General features: G+C 41.0%; 1 protein-coding gene across 1 annotated transcript; it reads right to left on the minus strand.

Moving 5' to 3' along the window:
* Positions 1 to 275: 275 nt before the first annotated feature.
* anp32b (acidic (leucine-rich) nuclear phosphoprotein 32 family, member B) lies at positions 276 to 20,569 on the minus strand. Its single transcript, XM_084318660.1, has 7 exons — positions 20,372 to 20,569; positions 17,843 to 17,992; positions 17,371 to 17,493; positions 16,180 to 16,372; positions 2,608 to 2,714; positions 2,254 to 2,344; positions 276 to 776 (listed from the first exon to the last, which is right to left on the minus strand). Exons 1-7 carry the CDS (start codon positions 20,423 to 20,425, stop codon positions 685 to 687), a joined length of 810 nt encoding a protein of 269 aa, XP_084174786.1. The 5' UTR covers positions 20,426 to 20,569; the 3' UTR covers positions 276 to 684.
* Positions 20,570 to 21,772: the final 1,203 nt, after the last annotated feature.

The raw sequence follows: 21,772 nt of genomic DNA on the forward strand, positions 1-21,772 counted from the left end.
GGTATATTTGCACAATTTTGAACCAGGGGACTAGTTGAAGACAAAGTAATGAACCACCACCTCATTCCTTTCCATCAACATCAAAAAATAAAAATCACAGCCGGAGGAGAGCAAAGCGCAAAATGTTAACATTTTATTTACAAAGTTGTTTTCTTGTCATACAGAAAGTAAAAATGTAGCTACAACCTTGATTTGTGCAACAGGCGGCCACACAAAAAAAAAATCATGGCTCACTTGTTGCACAGTTGCTATAGCAATAATTTTATTGGGGGAGGGGGAAGGAACGGCGAGAAAAAAAAGACGAAAAATAAAGAGAAATAATAAACCCAACAACAACAACAAAAAATTCGTCCAACAAAATATTAAAAGCACAGACCCAAAACTAGATACCAGTCCCAAAGTCCTCACGAGGAATACATAAGAGGGTTTTGACAGTGAAATTGTGGAATGCTGAGTGGTGGGCTGCCTGAGAACCTTGGGGCGGTCGGGTTGGGGGGGAGGGGGGGGTTGGCTCTCGGTTCCACGGGGAGAGGAGGGGGGGGAGCAGCTCCACTCGGCCCACCCGTCCGGTACAGTCTTGCCCCACAAGGGAGCTCAGAGCTGGGGGGGAAACGTGGAGTTGAGGCGGAGGGAGGGGAAGGGGTTGGTAACTCGGTAGGCTCTCCTTTATTTGTTTTTGCTCTTTTAATCGTCATCTTCGTCGTCATCGTCGTCATCTTCGTCTTCATCCTCTGGTTCTCGCTTTCGCTTCTCTCCTTTGATGGCGGCCTCTGCTTCTGCGGAGGAGGAAAGGAAAACTGGGTTGTCAGATGCGACGTGGACAACTGGATTTTTGGAACCCTATTCCTATATTTCCTTCTCACTAGTGATGTAGTCCCTTTTCTCAGCGCAATCCATGCGGTTCCTCATACTAGCTCCTGCCAGTTAGCCACAAATTAGAGCTAAGTCAATGGGGTCAAGCTCCTGTCTCTACCTAGCCGGAGTGAGTAGGAGGAACAGAATGGATTGTACCGAGAAAGGATTCCAACAATCGTCATCATTGATTTATTTATATATATATATATATATATATATATATATATATGTACCGTAATATAGTTGTCATCAACAGAGATTACACAATCAACCAGTGGAGGAGCACAAGAAGGAGGGTCCAAAACTAAATGAATAGCTTACAGTCTCCATTTAATTAATTCGAATATATTGTATTTGGATGACAGGCTTTACACTTCTCATTGTTATCTCCTACGATATAGAAAGTTATATGTGCTGCTGCATCACGTCTAAAAACACCAAATCTTCTCAGCCTGGAGTCCTATATCCTTCAGGGGGCACAGACTAGATTGTTCTCCAAAACAACATGCTTAGCATTTGTTTGTTTAGACAGAATCATAATGTTACGGTGCGTCTACACACAAGCCACAGCAGGGAAGCCCCACACAAGCCCCCCCCCCCCTACATTACATTGGTGTGATGTAAAGTTTATTTTAAAATACATGTGGGGGTTTTCTTTTGGTCTGCAAAATCCTCAAATCAGAGTGAAAAGGAAATTGTAGAAATGCATGTTAAAACATCATTTGATGAAAATATCATGAATTGAGCAAAAACACTCTTCATTCACTCCTTGCACATTTCCATCGTCAGAAATGTGTTAAATATTTCATGTCACATTCTCATACAATTTCACAGCAAGTAAATTGTATTTAGGGGTTGCGAATAGGGATGGGCAAAGCTCAGTCGATAGGTCACTGGGAACTAGTACATTTTATTTTGATAGACAAAACGATATTCACATAAACTATACATTTTTATTAAATAAAAATCAAAAATGGTTCTTCTTGCAAACAAAGCTAAGACCAGGCCTCTTAAAAATACATTTCGATATGATTTTAGGGTGTAGGCAGGACTCTCCATCAGAATATTCAAACACTGTAGTCTACAGGATAATGTGGTTCACTTATCAATTACATTGGAACTGAGTCGGTTTGGTTTCAAAGAACACATCACTATAATGTGAAAATACAGAGCTTTGCCTGTCCCAAATAAATACAAGTCGATGGAGAAATGAGACAAGAAAAAGGTAATTTCACCTCTATTTTCACATATAATCACAATAATGGTGAAAACTTGAATGTCACAGTAGTGCAATTCTGTCAGATCAGATTCACTAGTCTTGAACTTTGCGTGGGGCTGCAATCACGTGTCCCCTGTCATAAGAAATTCTAACATAAATCTGAGACAAATTATACATACCATCCTCATCCTCATCTTCATCTTCATCATCTTCATCCTCATCCTCATCATCGTCGTCAACAACTTTACCACCTTTGGGCAAGTCTTCCTCCTTCGTCAACAAAAAAACAACAATCCAGTTAAAATCAGCAGAACAGCTGCAAATTCAAAATCTGATTGAATCTAATTGACTGACTATTCACATGGCAGCTAGGGAACAGGGTGGAAAGGAATCCCAATCTGAGCATGACATAAGAGCAAAATGGCTGCCATGTGAATATAGTCAATTAAACCGCAACCCCACGTGTGTTCTTATGTAGTTCGCCAGCATGATTGTACAAGAGTTTCCAGCACAGTAAATCCACATTAATTTACCTCCTCCTCTCCGCTGACGTCTTCATCCTCTTCTCCTTCTACCTCCTCATCATCATCCTCGTCAAAGTCCTCCTCCTCTCCATCCTCATCTTCCTCCTCCTCTCCTTCTGCAAAGAAATTTATTAAATGAAAAAACCTGTCAGCCATGGATTCAAAAGGACCATACTAGTGTAATTTTGACCTCTCGCCATTGCCAAACGTCTGTAAAAGATTTCTGTGTGCATACTTAGGTGTATGAAGCATATGTTTTAGTGGATCTTTCACACTGCCATTCATGTTGAAAAGGGCCAGCAATATGAATGAATGATTTTATTTCGGTCATTTTTTATTTTAATTTTTTTAACAAAGCATAGAACAAAAAATTTAAATAAAAAATATGACCGAAATTGTGTAGGCTGAAGCCGAGGCTTCTTTGTTTTTTTTTGCTTCTTTGGTTCTATGTTTTAGAAATAGCTTATAGAGTAAATTTTTCTTTCCTATCCCCTTGGTAATCCATGGCTTGTCTTGTATATTGTGTTTTCTTATCAACTTTCTTACTGGACAGTGTTTATATACTCCATGAAACTTGTCGCTAGGTTGCATAACCGGGAAGACCCTGGAGTTAATAATTGAATGTGGAAGTTCGACACATGTAGAGGGTTAGCGAAAGTCAACCGGTGCCGTGATTTTCACTACCTGTGCCTAGCAACTAGGGGTGGACGGTATACGGTATAAACGGTATGAATTTGCTCTACGGTATGGATTTTGACTATACCCTGTAACCGGTAGAGCGGCTCTAAAATAGCAATGACGTCATGTAACCACAGCGCGACTATTTCACTCGCATTTGCCCCTAAAAATAGATAGAATTAGTCATAGATAATAGATATGTGCAAACTGGAAAAAGTTATTTAGGAGGCTTCGCGCAGTGGGCGTGTCAACACGCAATAATTGTCATTTCATAATAAACACATATCACCGCACGCACAGCAAGTTTCAATTTCAGTTCCTGGCATTTTTAACCAGTGGAGAAAGGTAAGAGATTTCCCTATAGTTTTTCTTATATGAATTATTCTACGTTAATAAAACATACCTGGTGATCAACTACAGTTTGCTGTGAACATTATGATATGTGTGTAGTGTTCTGATAACGACGGCTGGGCAGCGGGGCTGGATGCTGGATTTTGCGAGAAGCATATGCAGCTGCAGAGCCGCAGAATCCACCATAACCCACCCATCTGTACCGGCACAGTGCAGTACTCCAATTCAGCCATTGGCAATTCAGCCGTTGGGTGGGGGGCACTGTTGAGCCGGGCCTGTGACCGGACCTGAAAGCGCCCCTACTCTGCGGCTCTGCAGTTGCATACTATTAGGATTTGTTGGGAGCAGCACGGAGTCTCGACTCAGGACTTATTTTATTTGGAATATAATGACTGTATACGCAAAAGTAGCCGGAAACACTGATACCGTGATATATACCGTTACCGTCTATGCTTCAAATTATACCGTGATATAAATTTTAGACCATACCGTCCACCCCTACTAGCAACATTCAACTTTCAAGTCTGGTGGGGCGCTCCAGTAGCACACCATGTACCGCGCTGCGTCGCGGATCGGCCGACCCGAGTTCGATTCCCGGACCCGCAGTTATTTGCCGAATGTCCTCCCCTGCGCTCTCTCCCGTTTCACCCTCACTGCATCTGTTGGTCATGTCTGACCAGGAAAAAGCGATAAACTAAAAAAAATCTAAAAAAAAAAAAGATTTATTTAAAAAAAAAAAAAAAAAAGTCTGGTGGTGTATTTTCCATCCCTGGCAGTGTGAATGGATTTTAGTATGGTAGGCGGAGATCTGCTAAAACACTGTATACATCTCCAGTAATTGTAAGAAGTCTAAATTAGACTGGTATGGTCCTTTAAAACTGCATTAGGCAACATTGGAGAAATTAGCAAGAGCGAGTTTACATGCCCAGCAGAAATAGAGAAAGCACTGAATCACTTTTCAAGCACATGCACGTGTAATAAGGTTTCCCACCGACTCCCAGAGGCATATACATATATATATATTTACTAAGGCTGTCAAAGTTAACGCGATATTAACGCGCTATCGCCCGATTCTATTAACGCCACAATTTTTTTTAACTCACGATTAACTTAAGATTTTTTATTTTTTTTTAACTAGACTTCACTCAGGTGTATTATTGATGCTCTCATTGATACTATGTTTGTTTCTGAAGTGTGTGTGTGTGTGTGTGTGTGAGAGATATAGAGAGAGGGGGGGTGAGAGAGATGAGGAAGGGGCAAGAGAGAATGAGCTAGGAGAGTGTGTGTGTGAGAGAGAGAGGGGGGGGGGGTGTGTGATTACTCAGCCCTTGTGTGCGTGGATGTAACAAGTTCCCAACGTTTTCTTTCCCCTATTATTTCATGCACACTAAATTATTATTTTCCTACGTTATTTTGTGCATCACTCCGTTTTGAATTTGATGCAAATTTGCAATGCATGAGGGTCATCCTTTTGTGTTAAATGGCTGCATAAAGCAAGCATTTGTTGACTCGCATGTTGATAAGAGTATCAAAACTTGGAACTTGAAAAAGATCCATTTAAGGTAGGAAAAAAAAGTAAATAAAAAATTGTAACTATGGACAATCATGCGATTAATAGAGTTAAATATTTTAATCGATTTACAGCACTAATATTTACCAGTCTCCGACTCCCAGAGGGACAGCGTTTCCCCTACCATTGCCTTGAAGGAGTGGCCCGCCCCGCCAATGGGACCCCCCGCCCCTCCTGAAAGCTTGCTTTAATCCCAGTAACGTTAGCGAGCTAGCTAAATTATACATAAATCGGTTTTCATATAAATCAATCATCACTACGACTTTAAAACGGTGACACGGCACAGTCTACGGAGACGGAGAAAAAAAACGACCAAATCCATTCAGAGACAACAGAGCGCACTCCGCAAGTCACTGACTCGCGTAACGAGTCCCCATCTCTCTCCTTCAAGTAGCCAAATGTTAGTTACACTATAAAAACGAACTGGATAGTTGACTTAATGATATTCTAAAATCATTAAGTCTGCTTAATGGGCACGCACACACACACACACAGAAAGGGAGAATGGCTTAAGCCATTCTGTGTGTGTGTGTGTGTGTGTGTGCGTGCGCCCGTACCAACTCTGGTCTTTGGAAAGACCAGATGAGGTCAGAGGAGTTTGTTAGTATATTTACTGAGGATGGCCAGATAATGTTGAACTTAAAAAATAATTATACAGAGAGAAGCTTCAACAAGTACTGCTGACAGACAAAAGAGAATCCCTCACTGAGGAAAACACAAAGGCCTAACCATCATGCATCACAATGGTGATGTCAGCCAGAGATGGGGAGAAGCATGAACCTTTAAAAGGACATTTCTTTTAAACAAATTATTATTTTGTATTAACTATTTAATTATTTAGTTATTGCACTGCACTGGCAGTTGAACTGCATTGAACTGAACTGAATAAAAAAAAAGAAACCTCATAACTGAACTGGCACTGAACATTGAACTGCACTGGCACTGTTTGCAGATGTACGGTTATCAAAGTTAGTTAAAAACATAATTTTGTATTGTTTGTTAAAAAATATAAAATCCCAGAAATCCGAAAACAGGAAAAGTAAGGATCAAACGGATTTCATAGGGCCCTAGTTAAGGTGAGTTAATAAATTCACTTTGAAAATCTGCTCCGCTCTGATAAACTAACTCTTCGGTCAGAGCGTCCAGTGTGCACCCTGAGGCCTCCGAATTTCCAAACAACTTCCGCTCGCTCTGACATACTGAAAGCCAATTTACCTTGAAACAAGTTTCGTTTAGCTAACGCCATTATGCATCGGAGCTGTGGTTTCGCTGTGATCAACATGGCTAACAAGCAAAAAACTTGCTCATTTATGTTCAAATGAATGTGTTCTGTGTCTCATCTTCATCTGCTACTTGCAGGTGAAGACAGACCTTCGCAACAGGCTGCAGGGGGAGCATCTTGCAGCTTGCATGAGGCAGTTGGGGACTTCTGCTACCAGGAGGCCCTTGAAGTTAATTTAATATGTGTTATTCACCAAATTTATGTGCAATAATTTAATTTCAGCTCAGTGTAGAGAAACGCACAGATACTAACAACCATAGATTAGGGGTGGACGGTATAAACGGTATGAATTAGCGCTACGGTATGGATTTAAACTATACCTTGTGACCGGTGTGGAGGGAGGGGGCTGCCAGGAGCGGAGCCAACGCCAGCCCGCCGAGACAGGGCTCCACAGTGCGACTATTTCACTCAGATTTCCCCCTAAAAATAGATATGTGCGAACTGGAGAGGCTTTGCGTAGCGGGCGTGTCAACGCGCAATTGTCATTTCATAATAGACGCGGAACAGAACGGACCTTCAATTCTAGAAGCAAACTAGGTAGGTAAACTCACTCTTGCCAATTTCTCCAAAGTTGCCCACTGCAGCTTTAAGGACAGTGGCGCAAATATGAAAGAGCAAGAACTATTAAGGTGTAGGATTCATGAATATTACTTGTTCCACTGCCCATTCATAATTCTGAATACTTCAAGCATAACGCTGGTGTAATTAACTGTTTTCCTTATTGTCAACATAGTCTACGAAAATACTAGGGCTGTTAAATACTTCGAAGCTTCGTTCGATGGGCATGGGATTCGAATATGAAAATAAAATTCGATTATAAAAAGAAAGGTGATATTTTTTTGGGTGCAAAATCAACTCTGCTTCTCTTTGTTAATTACAACAAGCAATGCTGTTTGTTATTTAAGATGAGGTTGGACTCTGCACTGACAGATTTGTGTTCATTGTGCTGCCTTTATAAAGCCTCAAATGACGGCTTACAATATTTCATGAAAGCAAAGTGTTTCGTTTGTCCGAAATTTAAACTTTACAGCACTGACAAAGTCCCACAACATAAAAAATATTTTTATTTCAAAGCTTCGAATTAAAATCGAATCTCGGCCCCGAAGCTTCGAATTCCAAAAAGAAAATTCGAAGGTCAGCCCTAGAAAATACCAACACCAACTAAGCGTTTCTTCTACTTACAACTATGGTCCGTCCAGCCAACACCTGATTATAGATCATATCCAGAAGTCATAGAACTTTATATATATAAAAAATATATATATATATATATATCAAATAAGTTAGTCGTACTCATTCCGGGAAGAACTGCCATGCTCACATTCATTGCAGTGATGAATTATACGGACCAATATTATACTCACTGTGACTCGTTATAGCAATTTTTTGGGGAAAACAATGGAGTTCTGATGACTTCTGGATACAAGCTACAATCTGGTAAGAAGAAGTAATGCATTGTTGGTTTTGGTCTTTTTGTAGCCTATGTTGACAATAAGGAAAAAACATCTCGTTATCCTTTAACCTTTTTAAAAGTACCGTCTGATACCAAGTACAGATACAATCCATTAATTTACAGAACAGACTTAGACCATTAGTCTGGGGTTACTAGGGGTGTAACAATCCTAAGGTGAACATTTTTATTTGAAAATGTTAGAATCTATTAGAATCGCAGTGTTATGTTATTCTCATGTCCGTTACAGCCAACACAACGACATACGCTACTGCATCAACATTATGATTAGCAAAGGCATTCGTTTTGTGGCATTAACGTTACATATATATTAAATTAACTTACTGTCTTGGAAAAGTCTCGAGTAGAGGAATGGCGGACTTTCCGGAAGTAAAAAGGCAAATAAGCGCTTCCGATTGGTGGCAAGAACAGCAGAGGTGGGTGCAAGCGGTGTGACGTAATTGGCAGAATCGACTGTCAATCAATGGTCTACCTGACATGCAAACTCATAAACAATGTTTCTGTACTGGAGGTGTACAGTATTTCAATAGGCAACCCTGAAAGGATTATTTTTCTAGAAGAGCAACACTAGCCAAAACATAGGCATTGTATGCATAAAAAGGGCAAAACCTAAAGTTAAGTGACTGTTACTTTTGTAGCAGTAGTTCAATGGCACTGCCTTTTTTGTTAGGCCTAGTTGTTGGCTACAACTTTGCCACAGTAGGCATTAATCACTTAATACATAAAATGTCTGAAATCGAAAATCTGGCACTTTTTGGGAATAAAATATCCTGTTAACTTAACTCATTCCCTGCCAACAACGATTTAATACGCGTTTGTCCGCCAATCGCCAACCACGTATGTATACGTTATTTGATAGTTATTTCTTTTATTCGCTATTTCCAAACGTTATCCATCCAGGGAGCCTGTGTAACCATAGGGAATGAGTCTGAGATAGCAAAAGTCCAATACCACCCCCTGGTGGTATGCGGCTGATGTTGCACTCCCTTTGAGACTGTATGTGGTGTGTGTCGATGAAATTGATCCGGGCGGAGTTTTCGAGTAGCCTGGACCGAGGGCTCTACCCGATCGCATTGAATAGTTCGGGACCCCCGATTCATTATGCTGTGGTGGGTTATGTCGTGGCCCAAATGGACATACGATCTACCGGATGGCAATCAAATAATTGGAATATTCTTTTTGGAATCTCACCGGCCACAGGTAAGAGCAATTTAACGTCAACTTCAGCTTGATCGTGCCTTGTTTTCATAGCCATCGCCCTGATCAGCGTATGCTTGTACTACGTGTTAATTTTGGCAGCTATTTTCATTTTAGTCATGTGTCAAGTGCTCCTTTTTCGTTATCATCATATTTAGTCATCTTCATTTATTTTTCGTTTAGTCAGTTTTAGTCAACTAAATGTCTGAGCATTTTAGTCTTAGGGCTTGTGTCCATAGCAGATGTTTTTTTTCAAGGCGGACCGCTTTGAAAAGCAAAAAAAAAGAAGCTCAGAGCGTTTTCCTGAGTCTCGCGACTGCCGCGGCTCCGCCACTTCCTCGATGTTGATTTTTTAAGTTACCTTGATGAGCGGCGCTCCTCTCCAAAAGTTTAACTAGTTTCAACTTTATGTGCTGGGAGTAGGGCTGGGCGATAAAACGATAACGATAACTATCGCGATAAATTAATTCCTCGAAATAAACATGAAACGTGGTCGCAAAGTTTCGATATATCGATTTTCCAAGCTTGGCTCCGTTCAGCCTCGGCTCAGCACACTCACTAACAACAACCAACGTTACGTGATGACGTGCTTACGCACAACAGCTAACAACCAATCAGTGAAGGAGATGGCCGAGAGCGAAGCAGACCCGGAAGGAGGTAGGACTCACTCAACAACAAGGCTTGCTAGGCTAATTAGCTTGCACGGCGGTTTTATATATTTACGTGCCGAGTATGTGTGTGGCGTGAATTCTGAGGCCACGTTTATAGTAGTGGGGGTATACAGTGGACGTCGTTTCAATATATTGTGGCGGAAGAGAGTATTTTAGTGTCATATTTAGCACATTGTCATGGAATACACCGCTTAGATACAACAGGCTGGCTAGGATAACTAGCTTGCACGGCACTGTTTTATATATTTACGTGCCGAGTATGTGTGTGTTTTGAATTCTGAGGCCACGTTTATAGTAGTGTGGGGTATACAGTTCGTTTCAATATATTGTGGCGGAAGAGAGTATTTTAGTGTCATATTTATTGTCATGAGATACTCCGCTTGTCGGCTAACTGCTAACGTGCGCGGACTTGATGACGACATCAACTCGACTTGAGACATTCGCAGCAGCATAAGAAGTTAATTAAACTTGACAGACATTATATCGACGATAATTATCGATATCGAATTATATGAAAATAATTTTATAATTTTATCGCGATAACGTTTTTGATCATATCGCCCAGCCCTAGCTGGGAGCGCTCCGCCCAAAAACGCTGCCGCCGAGAGCGCATAACCGCGAGGCGCTGGGAAAAGGAGCGCGCCTGTAGCATAGAAATGAATGACAGAAAGGAGTTGACAACTCATAAAACGTCCGCTATGGACACAAGCCCTTAGTCAGTTTGTCTCAATTTTGTTTTAGTCTAGATTTAGTCGACGAAAACGGACGACAGTCTATTTTTAGTTAATGTACTAAAAATATATATATATATATATACATTATAAAACTCTTTTTTTTTTTTTTTTTTTTTTACAGCTACTGTTTTATATATACTGTTTTTTTTAGTAATAACTAGAAAGTAATGGTATTTATTCAACAACAGGTGATTGTATAGATTAGTATTAGTATCATTAAACGACAACTATGCTCAAATATGCTTCACCCACGGAAAGGTTGTTGGCACATTGGTTCCACACGGACATTATACGTTGCTGCACTTGCTTCCAGAAGGCTCCGTTTAGGTTAGTTAGTAGCAGAGGCAGCGTTTCCGTTAGCCGGTAATTACCGGTATTTGACCGGCAAAATCTGTTGAAGTCCGACATATCTAATCTCTCCGGTCTTAATGTCCGGTGAAAATAATTCCCTGAGTCTAAGCACAATTCGATTATTTGAATTGTATTAAAATAGGCTAAAATTAAATAGCCTATGCGATGAACGAAACAATCATTACATTTGTTTCATCGTTGCTTCTAATAATGACAACAACGTTGTCAGCGAGAGCTTAGTGCTGGGTGTGCAAACTTTTGTGAAGCTGCAGAGCCGGAGCAGCAGCAGCACAATGCAGTACTCCAGCAGTACTCCAATTCAGCCATTTTCAATTCAATGTTGGGTGGGGGGCGCTGCTGTGCGGTCCCCAGAAAAGAGCCAATAACAGCTGAATCTGCTGCTCTGCATCGACATACTCTCGCAAATAAGTCATTGGGAGGTGGAGAGAGAGAGTCGTCACGCAAACCCACGATAATGTTGCAGTCTCTCTCTGCCAAATTTCTCAGTTCTTAGCTTGATATAATTAATACAAATGTCCAATATAACGGAATTCGTTAGCTCATAAAAATGTGATTATAACAGACTGTTGTTTATTAATGTCGGGTGACTGCCCACAGACACCCATTTGATTTAAAGTCGGCAGCAGCACGAGTCTCGGGACTTATATTATTTGGAATATAATGACTTTATACGCAAAAGTAGCCTAGTTTTAAGTAAAAATATTATAAATCTACATGCCTTGATGATGTCATTCTTTTGTTTTGTTGTCATTCTTTTGCCTATCAATTGTTTTTAAGCTCAATAAACTCTGACCGGAATTTCTCTCATTTGACCGGTAGATTGAAATCTACCGGACACTGAGGCCGGCAACAATTTTTTCTAACGGAAACCCTGAGCAGAGGCTCTGTTGTGATTTTTAATGCACAATAAATATTCAACATTCTCTTTTGAGACTCCGCCTCAGATTTGGAGCTAAAAGCTAAACATTGTCACCGGTATGGTTGTCCGCAACATGTCATTAATTGTGTGCGAGAGGTCGATCAGTGACCATGTTAGCGTGAGCTAGGTTAGCCACTAGTTAACGCGAGCTAGATGGAAATACAAACAATGTAACGTTACTGGTGAAAAAGTGATTTACCTTGGAATACTCCTTTGCCAACTTGCTGTACTTTGCTTGCAGGTCTGCAGCTGGATTATGAATAGTCCCAACTTTAGCCAAGGTAACGTTAAGCTAAAACTAGCTTTTCAAATAGCTCTTCAGCTAATGCTAATAACAGAGCTCCCTGTCACACTGCTCTACTCGGGACGATGGCATTAAGAAAAGTTATAATTATTTTGTCTCGTCTTGTTTTAGTCAACAATATCAACATACATGAAGAGAAATTTCGTCCTGGTTTTTGTAAATTACATTTTTGTGTCCTCAGTTGTGGTCAACGATATTTAATAAACTATCTAGTAGGCTTGGGCGGTATGACGGTATTAATGTATAACGGGGTATTTAGAAATACCGACGGTATTGATTTTCAATACCGTCCGTCACCGTCAAAATCACAGATGCGCTTCAGTTTCTATAACAGTGAAACGGAGTTGAGTGTAGTGCACACACTGAGTGTAGTGCACACACGCGCCAGCAGAGGGCGAGACCGCTCTAGTGGAGCGAGTGGGTCACAACGGTGTTCACGTTTTACGGTAATGTTGCGACAGTGCTGTGAAAATACCGTAAAGCGTTGTGACGAGAGCAGTGTTGTTGTGGAGCAAGCAAATAATCCGTCTCTTATTATATGTGAACTAAAGAGTACAAGGTTTACACAACAGCCCCCACCCGCATTTTTATTGTATTTGTACCGTCCTGTACTATCCGCTGTCAGCTGTTTATCTCTCTCTGTGAGCTACTGAGCTTGAATAACTAGCGTTAGCTCACGTTAAGTAGCGTTAGCTCTGCGGCTAATCTTAGATTACCCTGAACTAAATCAATGACTAGGTTATAAAGCATTCGAGTAGTTTTCACTGCACATAGAAGTAGCCAAACAACGGGAGCATTTCGGGAGCATATCACCAAAACCCAGGCAATTTCTAGCCCTTAAGGAATCAAATAGTCTGCCATGGCTATAGGCTAGATGCTAACGCTAAAACGGTGCGGGCTTCTACCGGTGCGGGACTACCATTCTGAGAGCTGACGATGATTTGTTTACTTGGTAACACGTAACCCCCCCCCCCCCCCCCGCGCTGATGAAAATGAAAGTCATACCGTCAAATACCGTGCACCGGGGTATTATAACATAAAGGTTTGCCGGTGTGAAAAAAAGGATACCGCCCAAGCCTACTATCTAGTCTCGTTACCGTCACATGGTCTTCAATAACGTGACGTCACGTCTCGTTGTCGTCATGAAAAAAGCCTTCGTTGACGAACATCTTTCGTCATCATTTTAGTTGACAAAATTAACACTGCTTGTACTAACGAATGCCGTTATTGACAATCAATTAATTAGAAACGACCCCCCCCCCCTTTCATGCATTCATGATGGAACATAATATACCGATCATATGCATTTGTAGCATGTATAGGGACGAAATGCCAATGGATTAAGTATAATATGTGTCGCGGCCTATTACTAGCCTCCCAGGAATTACCCTAAACCGCTCTAAAACCATACTTATATTCACCACGGTATAAAACGGGAATGTATGGATGGAAAATGTCTTTCTTTTTCACATACTCAATGCCAAATGGGCGATATTATTGCATCCATAGCTATAATATATATATAGTTGTAGCCCTGCAAACAAGGTGAGCGACTCCATAGGTTTAATGCGTTGGCAGCAGTCATATCCCATTCCCAACGTGGCGGTCAATGAGTTAAAAGCTTGGTGTATTGTTTTTATTGACCTATAGTCCATTCATGCCGAGTGAATCAGTTCCCCCAGCCACATTTGTGTACTGTTAACTGTTCGAAAATGTATCGAATCGTGGTCAAATGAAGAGATTTCATGATGCATTGAATCGTTGCCTGAAGAATCGTAATCGAAGTGGGGTCAAATATTTACACCCCTAGGGGTTACTGGGCGAAGATCATCATGATATTTCACCTCATTAAACTACGTAACATTATTATTAGAAATATTTTTTTTACTAGAAAGATCAGACACTTGGCTCTTAGTACAATATTTGAGTATTTGGAGATTCTGAAACCCATATTTTAGCCCCGCATTGACCTCAAATCCTATATACCGGTATATCGGATAGTCATCTCTTGTATAAAATAAAAGTACATTTAAAAAATTGAAATAAAGTGTTATGAAGATGAAAGCAGAACACATTATTATTTTCAGATACAAACAACCATGACACCATCAGAATAGGTGGTTACACTTAGAGCTGCCGCGATTACCGCATTACCGCGGTATCGCTGTTACATCACGGCCACCGCAGCGTTAAGCTGAATACCGCATCACAAACGGGGACGGAGGATTTTTTTTCTCTCACAGCCACACTCTGCTGACCGTCTTGCCCCTCCTCCTCCTCCTCCTCCCCCTCCCAGACCCGTGGCATATCGTCAACAAACCCTCGAGTGCATGGGCACCATCCTCGGAGCTCTTTCAACATTTAACAAGCATTAAACAAAATGGCCCAGTCATCTTCTATTCACTTTTGTTTAATACATGAGGCGACGTGTTATCTAGCTACTGATAGCTCCGGATATCAACGTCTGATATAATCAGTTTGGTATTCATTTCGCAAGTGCTGGCTAGCGTTGGCTAACTAGCTATCGCTCGTGAGCTAACGTTACTGTTTAAACAAAACTACACAGTCAACTATTTTTTGTTTAATACATGATGAGGCGTTGTCTAACTGGCTAGCTACTGATAGTTCCTGATATCAACAAATGCGCATTTCAGTTTAAGAATGATAGGGATGCGGGCTGCGGCAGCATGAGACCTCCGTTAGCATAGGTAGCTCACGTTAGATCACAACAAAATGATCCAGTAAACTAAATAGTTCACTTTATTTTAATACATGATGCATTGTCTAACGTCATCTAGCCGGCTAGCAGTAGCTACAGATAGCTCTTGATATCAATGTCTTATAACACAATTGACATTATTCGTTTTTGCAGCTGAACATTGGCTAATTAGCTATCATGCTTCATAACAACACTGGGAAGATGGCAATGCTGAATGTGATTTGACACACAGACAGTGGAGGATGGAGCCGTTTGCAGATAGCAAGCATTTTGACTTGTTGCGTGGTGGCCATGTCTCGCAGATAATACAACTACAAGTATAATTATATAACACTTATATGCTATAAAGAATAGACAAAAAAAAAAAAAAATGCATTAATTTTTTTTTTTTTTGCAGCAATACCGGCATGGTAGGAAATATTTCGCAAATTTGTGCGGTAAGGAAAACATCAATACCGCGGCAACTCTAGTTACACTTGCTCGCTATTAGCAGGCTTACTGGCGAGACAGCTACCGCTGATGGCAGCAACTCATGCATGCAGGATATCATCCTTACATTGAGTCTGTTATCATTGCAAGGATTCATTAATCCCTCTGGTATTTTGTATTATGTTCCAAGCTAGGGGTGTAACGATGCATCGATTAATCGAAATGCATCGATTCTAATGTGTTAGAATCGATGCATCGATTTGAATATGTTAGAATCGATTATAATCTAAATTAATAAAAATAAAAATAATTTAATTTTTGTGTATTGTTTTTATTGACCTATAGTCCATTCATGCTGAGTGAATCAGTTCCCCCAGCCACATTTGTGTATTCAACATTTTGGGGGGAATTAAAAAAAATTCGAACTCGTGGTCAAATGAGATTTCATGATGCATTGAATTGTTGCCTGAATAACCGTAATCGAAATTAATCGTTGTGAGGTTGCATCGTTACACCCCTATTCCAAGCTGATCCCTTCTGTAAGATTTTAGCTAGACAAAAAAGTATTTTCACTGTGTTGAGGCAGCTAACACTAGCTGTGTAGCTCTGCAATAGTTCCATGCCCAAAGCAATAGAACTATTTTTGTCCAAAAAGAAGCAATTGTAGTAAATAAACAAACCCCTCACTAATTTCAACAAGGGAACCATGTCTTCCGTGTTGGGCGCACACTCAACGAGCAGGCTCTGTTCTCTACAGACACACCACACGAAGCTAACACCTTCGCCAAAAAACAGTGAGCAACGCAACTTGTAGCCCAATCAACCGTTCCCATGAGGTTTTAGCTCCACCCCCCCCTTCTTCTGAAAAACTACAAACAGCTCACCTTCGACATCAGAATCGTCCACGAGATCTCCGTCCACCTCTCCGTCAGAGTCTGAGGCTTCCCTGTCCTCCATGTCGTAGCCGTCCAGGTAGGTGAGCTGTGGCAGCAGCGTGAACACGCACTCTCTGTAGTCTGCCAGGTTTGTGACTTCACAGTTGAACAGGTCCAGACTCTTCAGGTTTTCCAGCTTTTTCTGCTCGGTCAAACGCAAAAGAAGAGGTGCTGGGCTGAGAAAACGCATGTTGTGCAATGTTTCCCTGTACGCAAGATTCATGTATGGCAGCCCACCGCAATAACAGACCCACCGGAAATGGGATTACCCAAACTGATCAGATTAGCTATTAAAAGTGTGTGTTGCAAGTGCACTTCTTTCTGCCGCTCGAGTCGATTCTACAAATAACCCATGCTTCCTCTGACATCAGCGGTCAGACACTGGAAAAGATGTTCTACCAGACAGAACGAGAGAGCAGTGCAGCATTTGATGTCATGTTTAAGTACTTGACCCAACTGACGAGTTGGAAAAATTGGGCCCTGCCTCCCTTAGTTACTGTTGCTATGTCCAACGAACTTTAAAAGATTTATTCTGCTGCCATCTGCCAAAATTCATTACAGCAAGAAATTAAATAGCATCGCTGCCAGATGACGCTCAGATGGCACGTGTCGGTAGTACAAGTTCTTCAACAACAATTTATACGACCCCCCCCCTAATTTCATTTTATCCTCAAGTACTGCAATGTTCCACTAAATACTGCTCTCCCATTACTTTTTTTATTATCTCTAGAACATCTTTTTCAGTTCAGTACTGTCAAATAAAGTAGTATCAGATAAGTTGATAAATATGTACACATTGTACATCTTAGCATAGAACTAAAAGTATATATAAATAAAATAAGCAGTATGAATATAAGCTTGTGAAAATTCTATAGGGGAAAATACCAAAACAATATACAAGCTCTCCGTGTGAAATTTAAAAAGGCATGCAGACACCAGAGTTGGGGTCAATTCCTTATTCATTCTAAATATGAATAGATGTAGTTTATTTATGGATGATATAGTAGAGTATCAATAATTAATATATATCATTAATTTATCATGAATCAAAAAGTAAGTAAATTGACCCCAAATTCTAGTGGACAATGGAACCCGAGTGTTGCTTTGAAATGGGCTCTACTGAAATTCTGTAATATGTACCAATGGTTGCAACGTGCCGATGTCTTTCAGTTTGTTGCCGCTCAGGTTTAGATGTGTGAGGTTGGGCAGTTTCTCTGCTAAAACATCGAGGCCACCGCCGATTCTGTTGTCGCTCAACTCCAACTGAAACAAAGCATGAGGAACTGTTATTGTTATACTTGGTGCTCGTCATGGTAAATCTAACCAGTCCACAAGTGTAATGTCACGGTTGGACGAAAACCTTGCATCTCCAAAAAGCTAAATTCATAAGGAAATACAGCAAAATTACATTTTTTTATTCATTAATCACGTTTTTTTGGTAGGCCAAAACCAAACCAAAACCAGTAGTTGGTTTCTGAAAGGGGGTTTCAAGAACGCTTGGGTCACAAATCATATATAAATCCTTCAAGTAAAAACATGAAAATTATCAAAAGGCAGTTATGGTTTTCACATGACAACAGGAGTGGTATAAAAAGGTGCAGCGTCAGTTCACCTTTTTGAGTTTTCCTAGTTTAGGTAGGTTGGAGACTGAGAGTAGGCAAACATTTATCAAACTGAGGAATTCCAGATTGACAAACTCCGCTGTGAGGCCTTCAATTTTTCCTTCATTTGATCGGCAGTTGTCAAGAACAAGTTCTCGTACCTAAAGAAGAAGAACAACACAAAATGATTACCACATTATTCTGAGATTCCATCATCACTGTTACATGCCTACTTTAAAACTACACTCACTCAAAACACACAGAAAGACGACTAAACCCTTTGGCATTCTCAAACCTTTAGCAGTCTTTTAAAAAGCTAGAGTTAACACCTTTACTAAATAAACACAAGCTAAAAATGTAAAGGGCATAACAGACACCCGGGAAATGGTCGACTACTACACAAGGAATTTGGTTGTTTCAACAGTTCACCGTGTAAACACAACAGTAAACCTATCAGTTTATACAAAATGTTACAACAAAAGGCGGAGTTAATTTGGGTAACACTCCCTTGGTTACAGTGATGGCGCAATTCAACGCTCGACAAAATGTTACAAAAAAGTTAAAGTCAAATATGATGATTTGCCCTGCTGGCATACAAAGTGAAACATGGAAAATGGCAACAACAGTATCATCAACAGAAAAAGTGTTTTGCGTCATAATGCTATTTGTCCAAGAACACAACAATTGTTGGTCTCTTTGAAGCAGCTGCCACGAGGAGGACCATCTCTCCCGTCCTCTCGGCCCGCTGATGCAGAGTCACTAGTGACTGATGCCATGGTGTCTGTCCGCCAGCAGCTACAGGAGCCATGATGCCCTTTAGTGGAGGAGCTGCAGGAGAGCTCAGAGCCGCCATTAGACACCCGACAGCAGCGGGAAAAGGAGTGCGAATATCACTCAGTAAAGATTATTTTTACATTTCTAAAATCACATTTATAGGGGACGTGGAGCGCCTTGCCGTCGAGCAAACGAGCAATATTACATCGTATCGTCGTTTTTGAGTTCGAATGGCGGAAGAAAATATTCCGAACGGAAATTTAGTAAAAACAAAGATGGAGAGAGTTCCTTTCTCCGCGGCTTCAAAGACGACAGAATGACAACATGGCGATTTCCTGAGATACAGTATGCAGTTCTCTGTACACTTCGACGACGGGGGGAGGGGATACTTATTACAGATAGTAATAATAACGCAAATCTACACACCGGTTTACATTATTTTTCGAGGATAGTTGTGTTTTCAGCATGAGCCGGTAAACGGCTGAGCGGGGGGGGGGGTTTAGTTGTGCCCGGGCAGGGCGCGCGGCGGCCGGGTCTCGTGTCGAGCAGGCCGGCCTCCTGGCGGCTCCACGACCCGCCGAACTGAGCATCGGTCCTCAACTAGAAAACAATGCGAACTGTAGCGGGATTCGTTGCGACGTTAATGTCGGCATTAGTTTATCCGGTGTTTACGGTTTTAGAATGCGGTGTATTTTTGTTTCCTTTGGCCATTGTAGCAATGGGGGTAAATATGGCGGGAACAGAATAGCAGCTTAACACCGAATGATTCAAACTCTGATGAAACAATCATCTGGTAATAATCAGAGTCCGAGATAAGTTTGTCGAATGGCATAATTCTTTGACTGCTGGAACAACAAACGAGGGCGATTTGTATTGTTCAAGGGTGTAGGCTACACATTTCGCGAAATTAGCCTACTGTACACTTTGTGTTGATGGAAGCGAGCTAAACACAGAACAATCACACTAGTTTGAGCAGCAGCAGCTGAAGTGTGTTCACATGTGTAATGTAAATGTAAAGTGTGTTCACACGTCGCCAGGCTGGGGGTAGAGTTGCTAACTAATAAGATTGGATGATCGTGAACCAAGTGACTATTTTTTTTGTTGGCGTCGGTGAATCTAGGTCTGGGGGGAAATCGCTCCAAAGAAACAAGAAAAAAAAGACCCCACTCGTGACCAGGATTGATCAGTTTGCATGTTTAATAATAATAATCTCCATTTATATCAACGCTGTAGAGTTTATTATTAAAGTGCACTGTAATAAAAAGGCGCCCCATTCGAGCAGTTATGCTAGTCAAACATGGCTCCCACAAGGTCTATTTAAAATAAACCAGTCCGCGAATGGCAACAAACACGCCGTGGAAAAGCAATTATCACACGATTCCAATGTACATGTAAGTTTAAGAAATGGTACCACTACGTCGCAATGGAATTGAACCGTGTTGTGCACCATCGACCGAGGAGGCTGCGAGGCGGTTAAAACGCTGCAATAATGTGCCAGCGAGCGAAATAATCGGCTTTTCGAAAGTAACGATTGAATATAGCTTTTCTCCTCTTGTCGCCCCTTCACGCCCAATCCACCACGGTAGCATGGATTAAGCTCGGGTACAAGTATTTTCCGCCATATTAATAAACGAGAAAGATAAAGTCCATGTGGTCACCATTACGTTAGCTACACAGGTCACTTAGAAAGCAAAAAAAAGTAGCCAGCTAGCTAGCAGAGGCTCGCCAGAAAACTAAGGTTTGGTTTAATAAAAGGCACGACTTACATCAGACGGTGTCCTGTTTCTTAGCTCCAAGTGGATCCTCTTCTTCATGTCCATCTCGCCCTATGAAAGTTGAACTTTTCTCTCTTGGGTTTTGGTGGAATCGTCAGTCCAAAAGGCAGAGAGAGATGCCCAAATGGAGGGAGAATAATGGGACTGTATAATGAACTGAGCCAAGCGCTAAGTTAGTCGGGGAGAGGAGAAACCATGGAGGGAAACGGGACTGGAACAAAATATATACTCAATAGCGCCATCTCAGGCCAGAAACGCCCATCGCGCCCTTATAATAAAAGGCAATGCAGTCACAGAACATGACGCTGCCCCTGAAACAGTGCTATATGGTGCAATTTATTATTTCAGGGAAATAACTTGGGTCTATTATGTAAAGTGCACATTTCACACCGTCCATCTGTCGGGCCAGTTCAGCGATAATGACACACAAAGAATATTCGGATACATTATTAATCATTTGTTAATTTTGTGTGAAATGATGTTAACATTAGAAATAAATAAAGTAGGTCATGTGCTTAACTTAGTTGATTATCCTGGACAAATAAAACGTATAGCTTAGTTTAGATGCGCGCCTACGACTGCTGCATTTTAATTATTATTCCCACATAAGTAAATGCAGACACACATCTCATCTAGCATCAGGAAGAGGGCCTGTTTTGATTATGGACATATCACTACTACCTGTTGCCTATGAAGGCAATATCATCACATCCGTTGTTTCGAATATAATTACAGTTTAGAGCGTTATTATTGTAACCCAGTGAACACTGAATATGTAATCCGTGTCAGAACTGTCGTCAATAAACTACACAAACAAGTGACCTGTTTTTGTGTCCTTTCTTTTCAGTGCATAACATTCTCACTTGTTTCCTCTTTCGACAGTGTTGGTAGAGGGGGTGTATTTGGTGGCAGTGAAGAGAGCACTGTATATTCACATGGAGGGGTACCCCCACCCCTCCCCTGACACTTCCTGCTTAGACCCAAGATCCCCAGAGCAGAAGGCTTGCGTGCCTCCTTCCACCAACTATACAACCAAAACCCCCCTCACATAGAAGTAGCCTAGTGTGTTCTCTTTTTTTGTGAAAGTATGGCAGTTATGAAGCAGCAGTATGTTGAGGTGATTATGAATATATCAAGGCAGTTTCTGGTGGGATTTGAAAAGGTTCTCTCATTTAAAAGGTGCCCAAAATATGTATTGATGCAAAAGTTTCAAGTGAAGTGAGATGTTGGAAGTGTGGTAGTTCCCTGCGCACAAAGCTAAATAAATCACAGAATTTTGATTTCCTGGAAACTTCTTTTCCAAGTAAATTATTTTCTCAACAGATATTTTAAGTACCCTGACCCAGACCTTTGCATGTGGTAAAATAGTATATTATATACATGATGAAACTA

The sequence above is a fragment of the Notolepis coatsorum genome (assembly GCF_963971535.1).
Source record: "Notolepis coatsorum genome assembly, chromosome: 7".
Lineage (NCBI taxonomy): Eukaryota > Metazoa > Chordata > Actinopteri > Aulopiformes > Paralepididae > Notolepis > Notolepis coatsorum.

What these genes read in the sequence shown, in the direction of transcription:
- anp32b (XM_084318660.1), bottom strand. Translation starts at nt 20,425, where the DNA reads ATGGACATGAAGAAGAGGATCCACTTGGAGCTAAGAAACAGGACACCG. An exon ending in AACTAGGAAAACTCAAAAAG is followed by an intron (nt 17,494 to 17,842) that starts GTGAACTGACGC and finishes GCTTTGTTTCAG; the next exon opens with TTGGAGTTGAGCGACAACAG. An exon ending in TGAAGATGAGGATGAGGATG is followed by an intron (nt 777 to 2,253) that starts GTATGTATAATT and finishes CCTCCTCCGCAG; the next exon opens with AAGCAGAGGCCGCCATCAAA.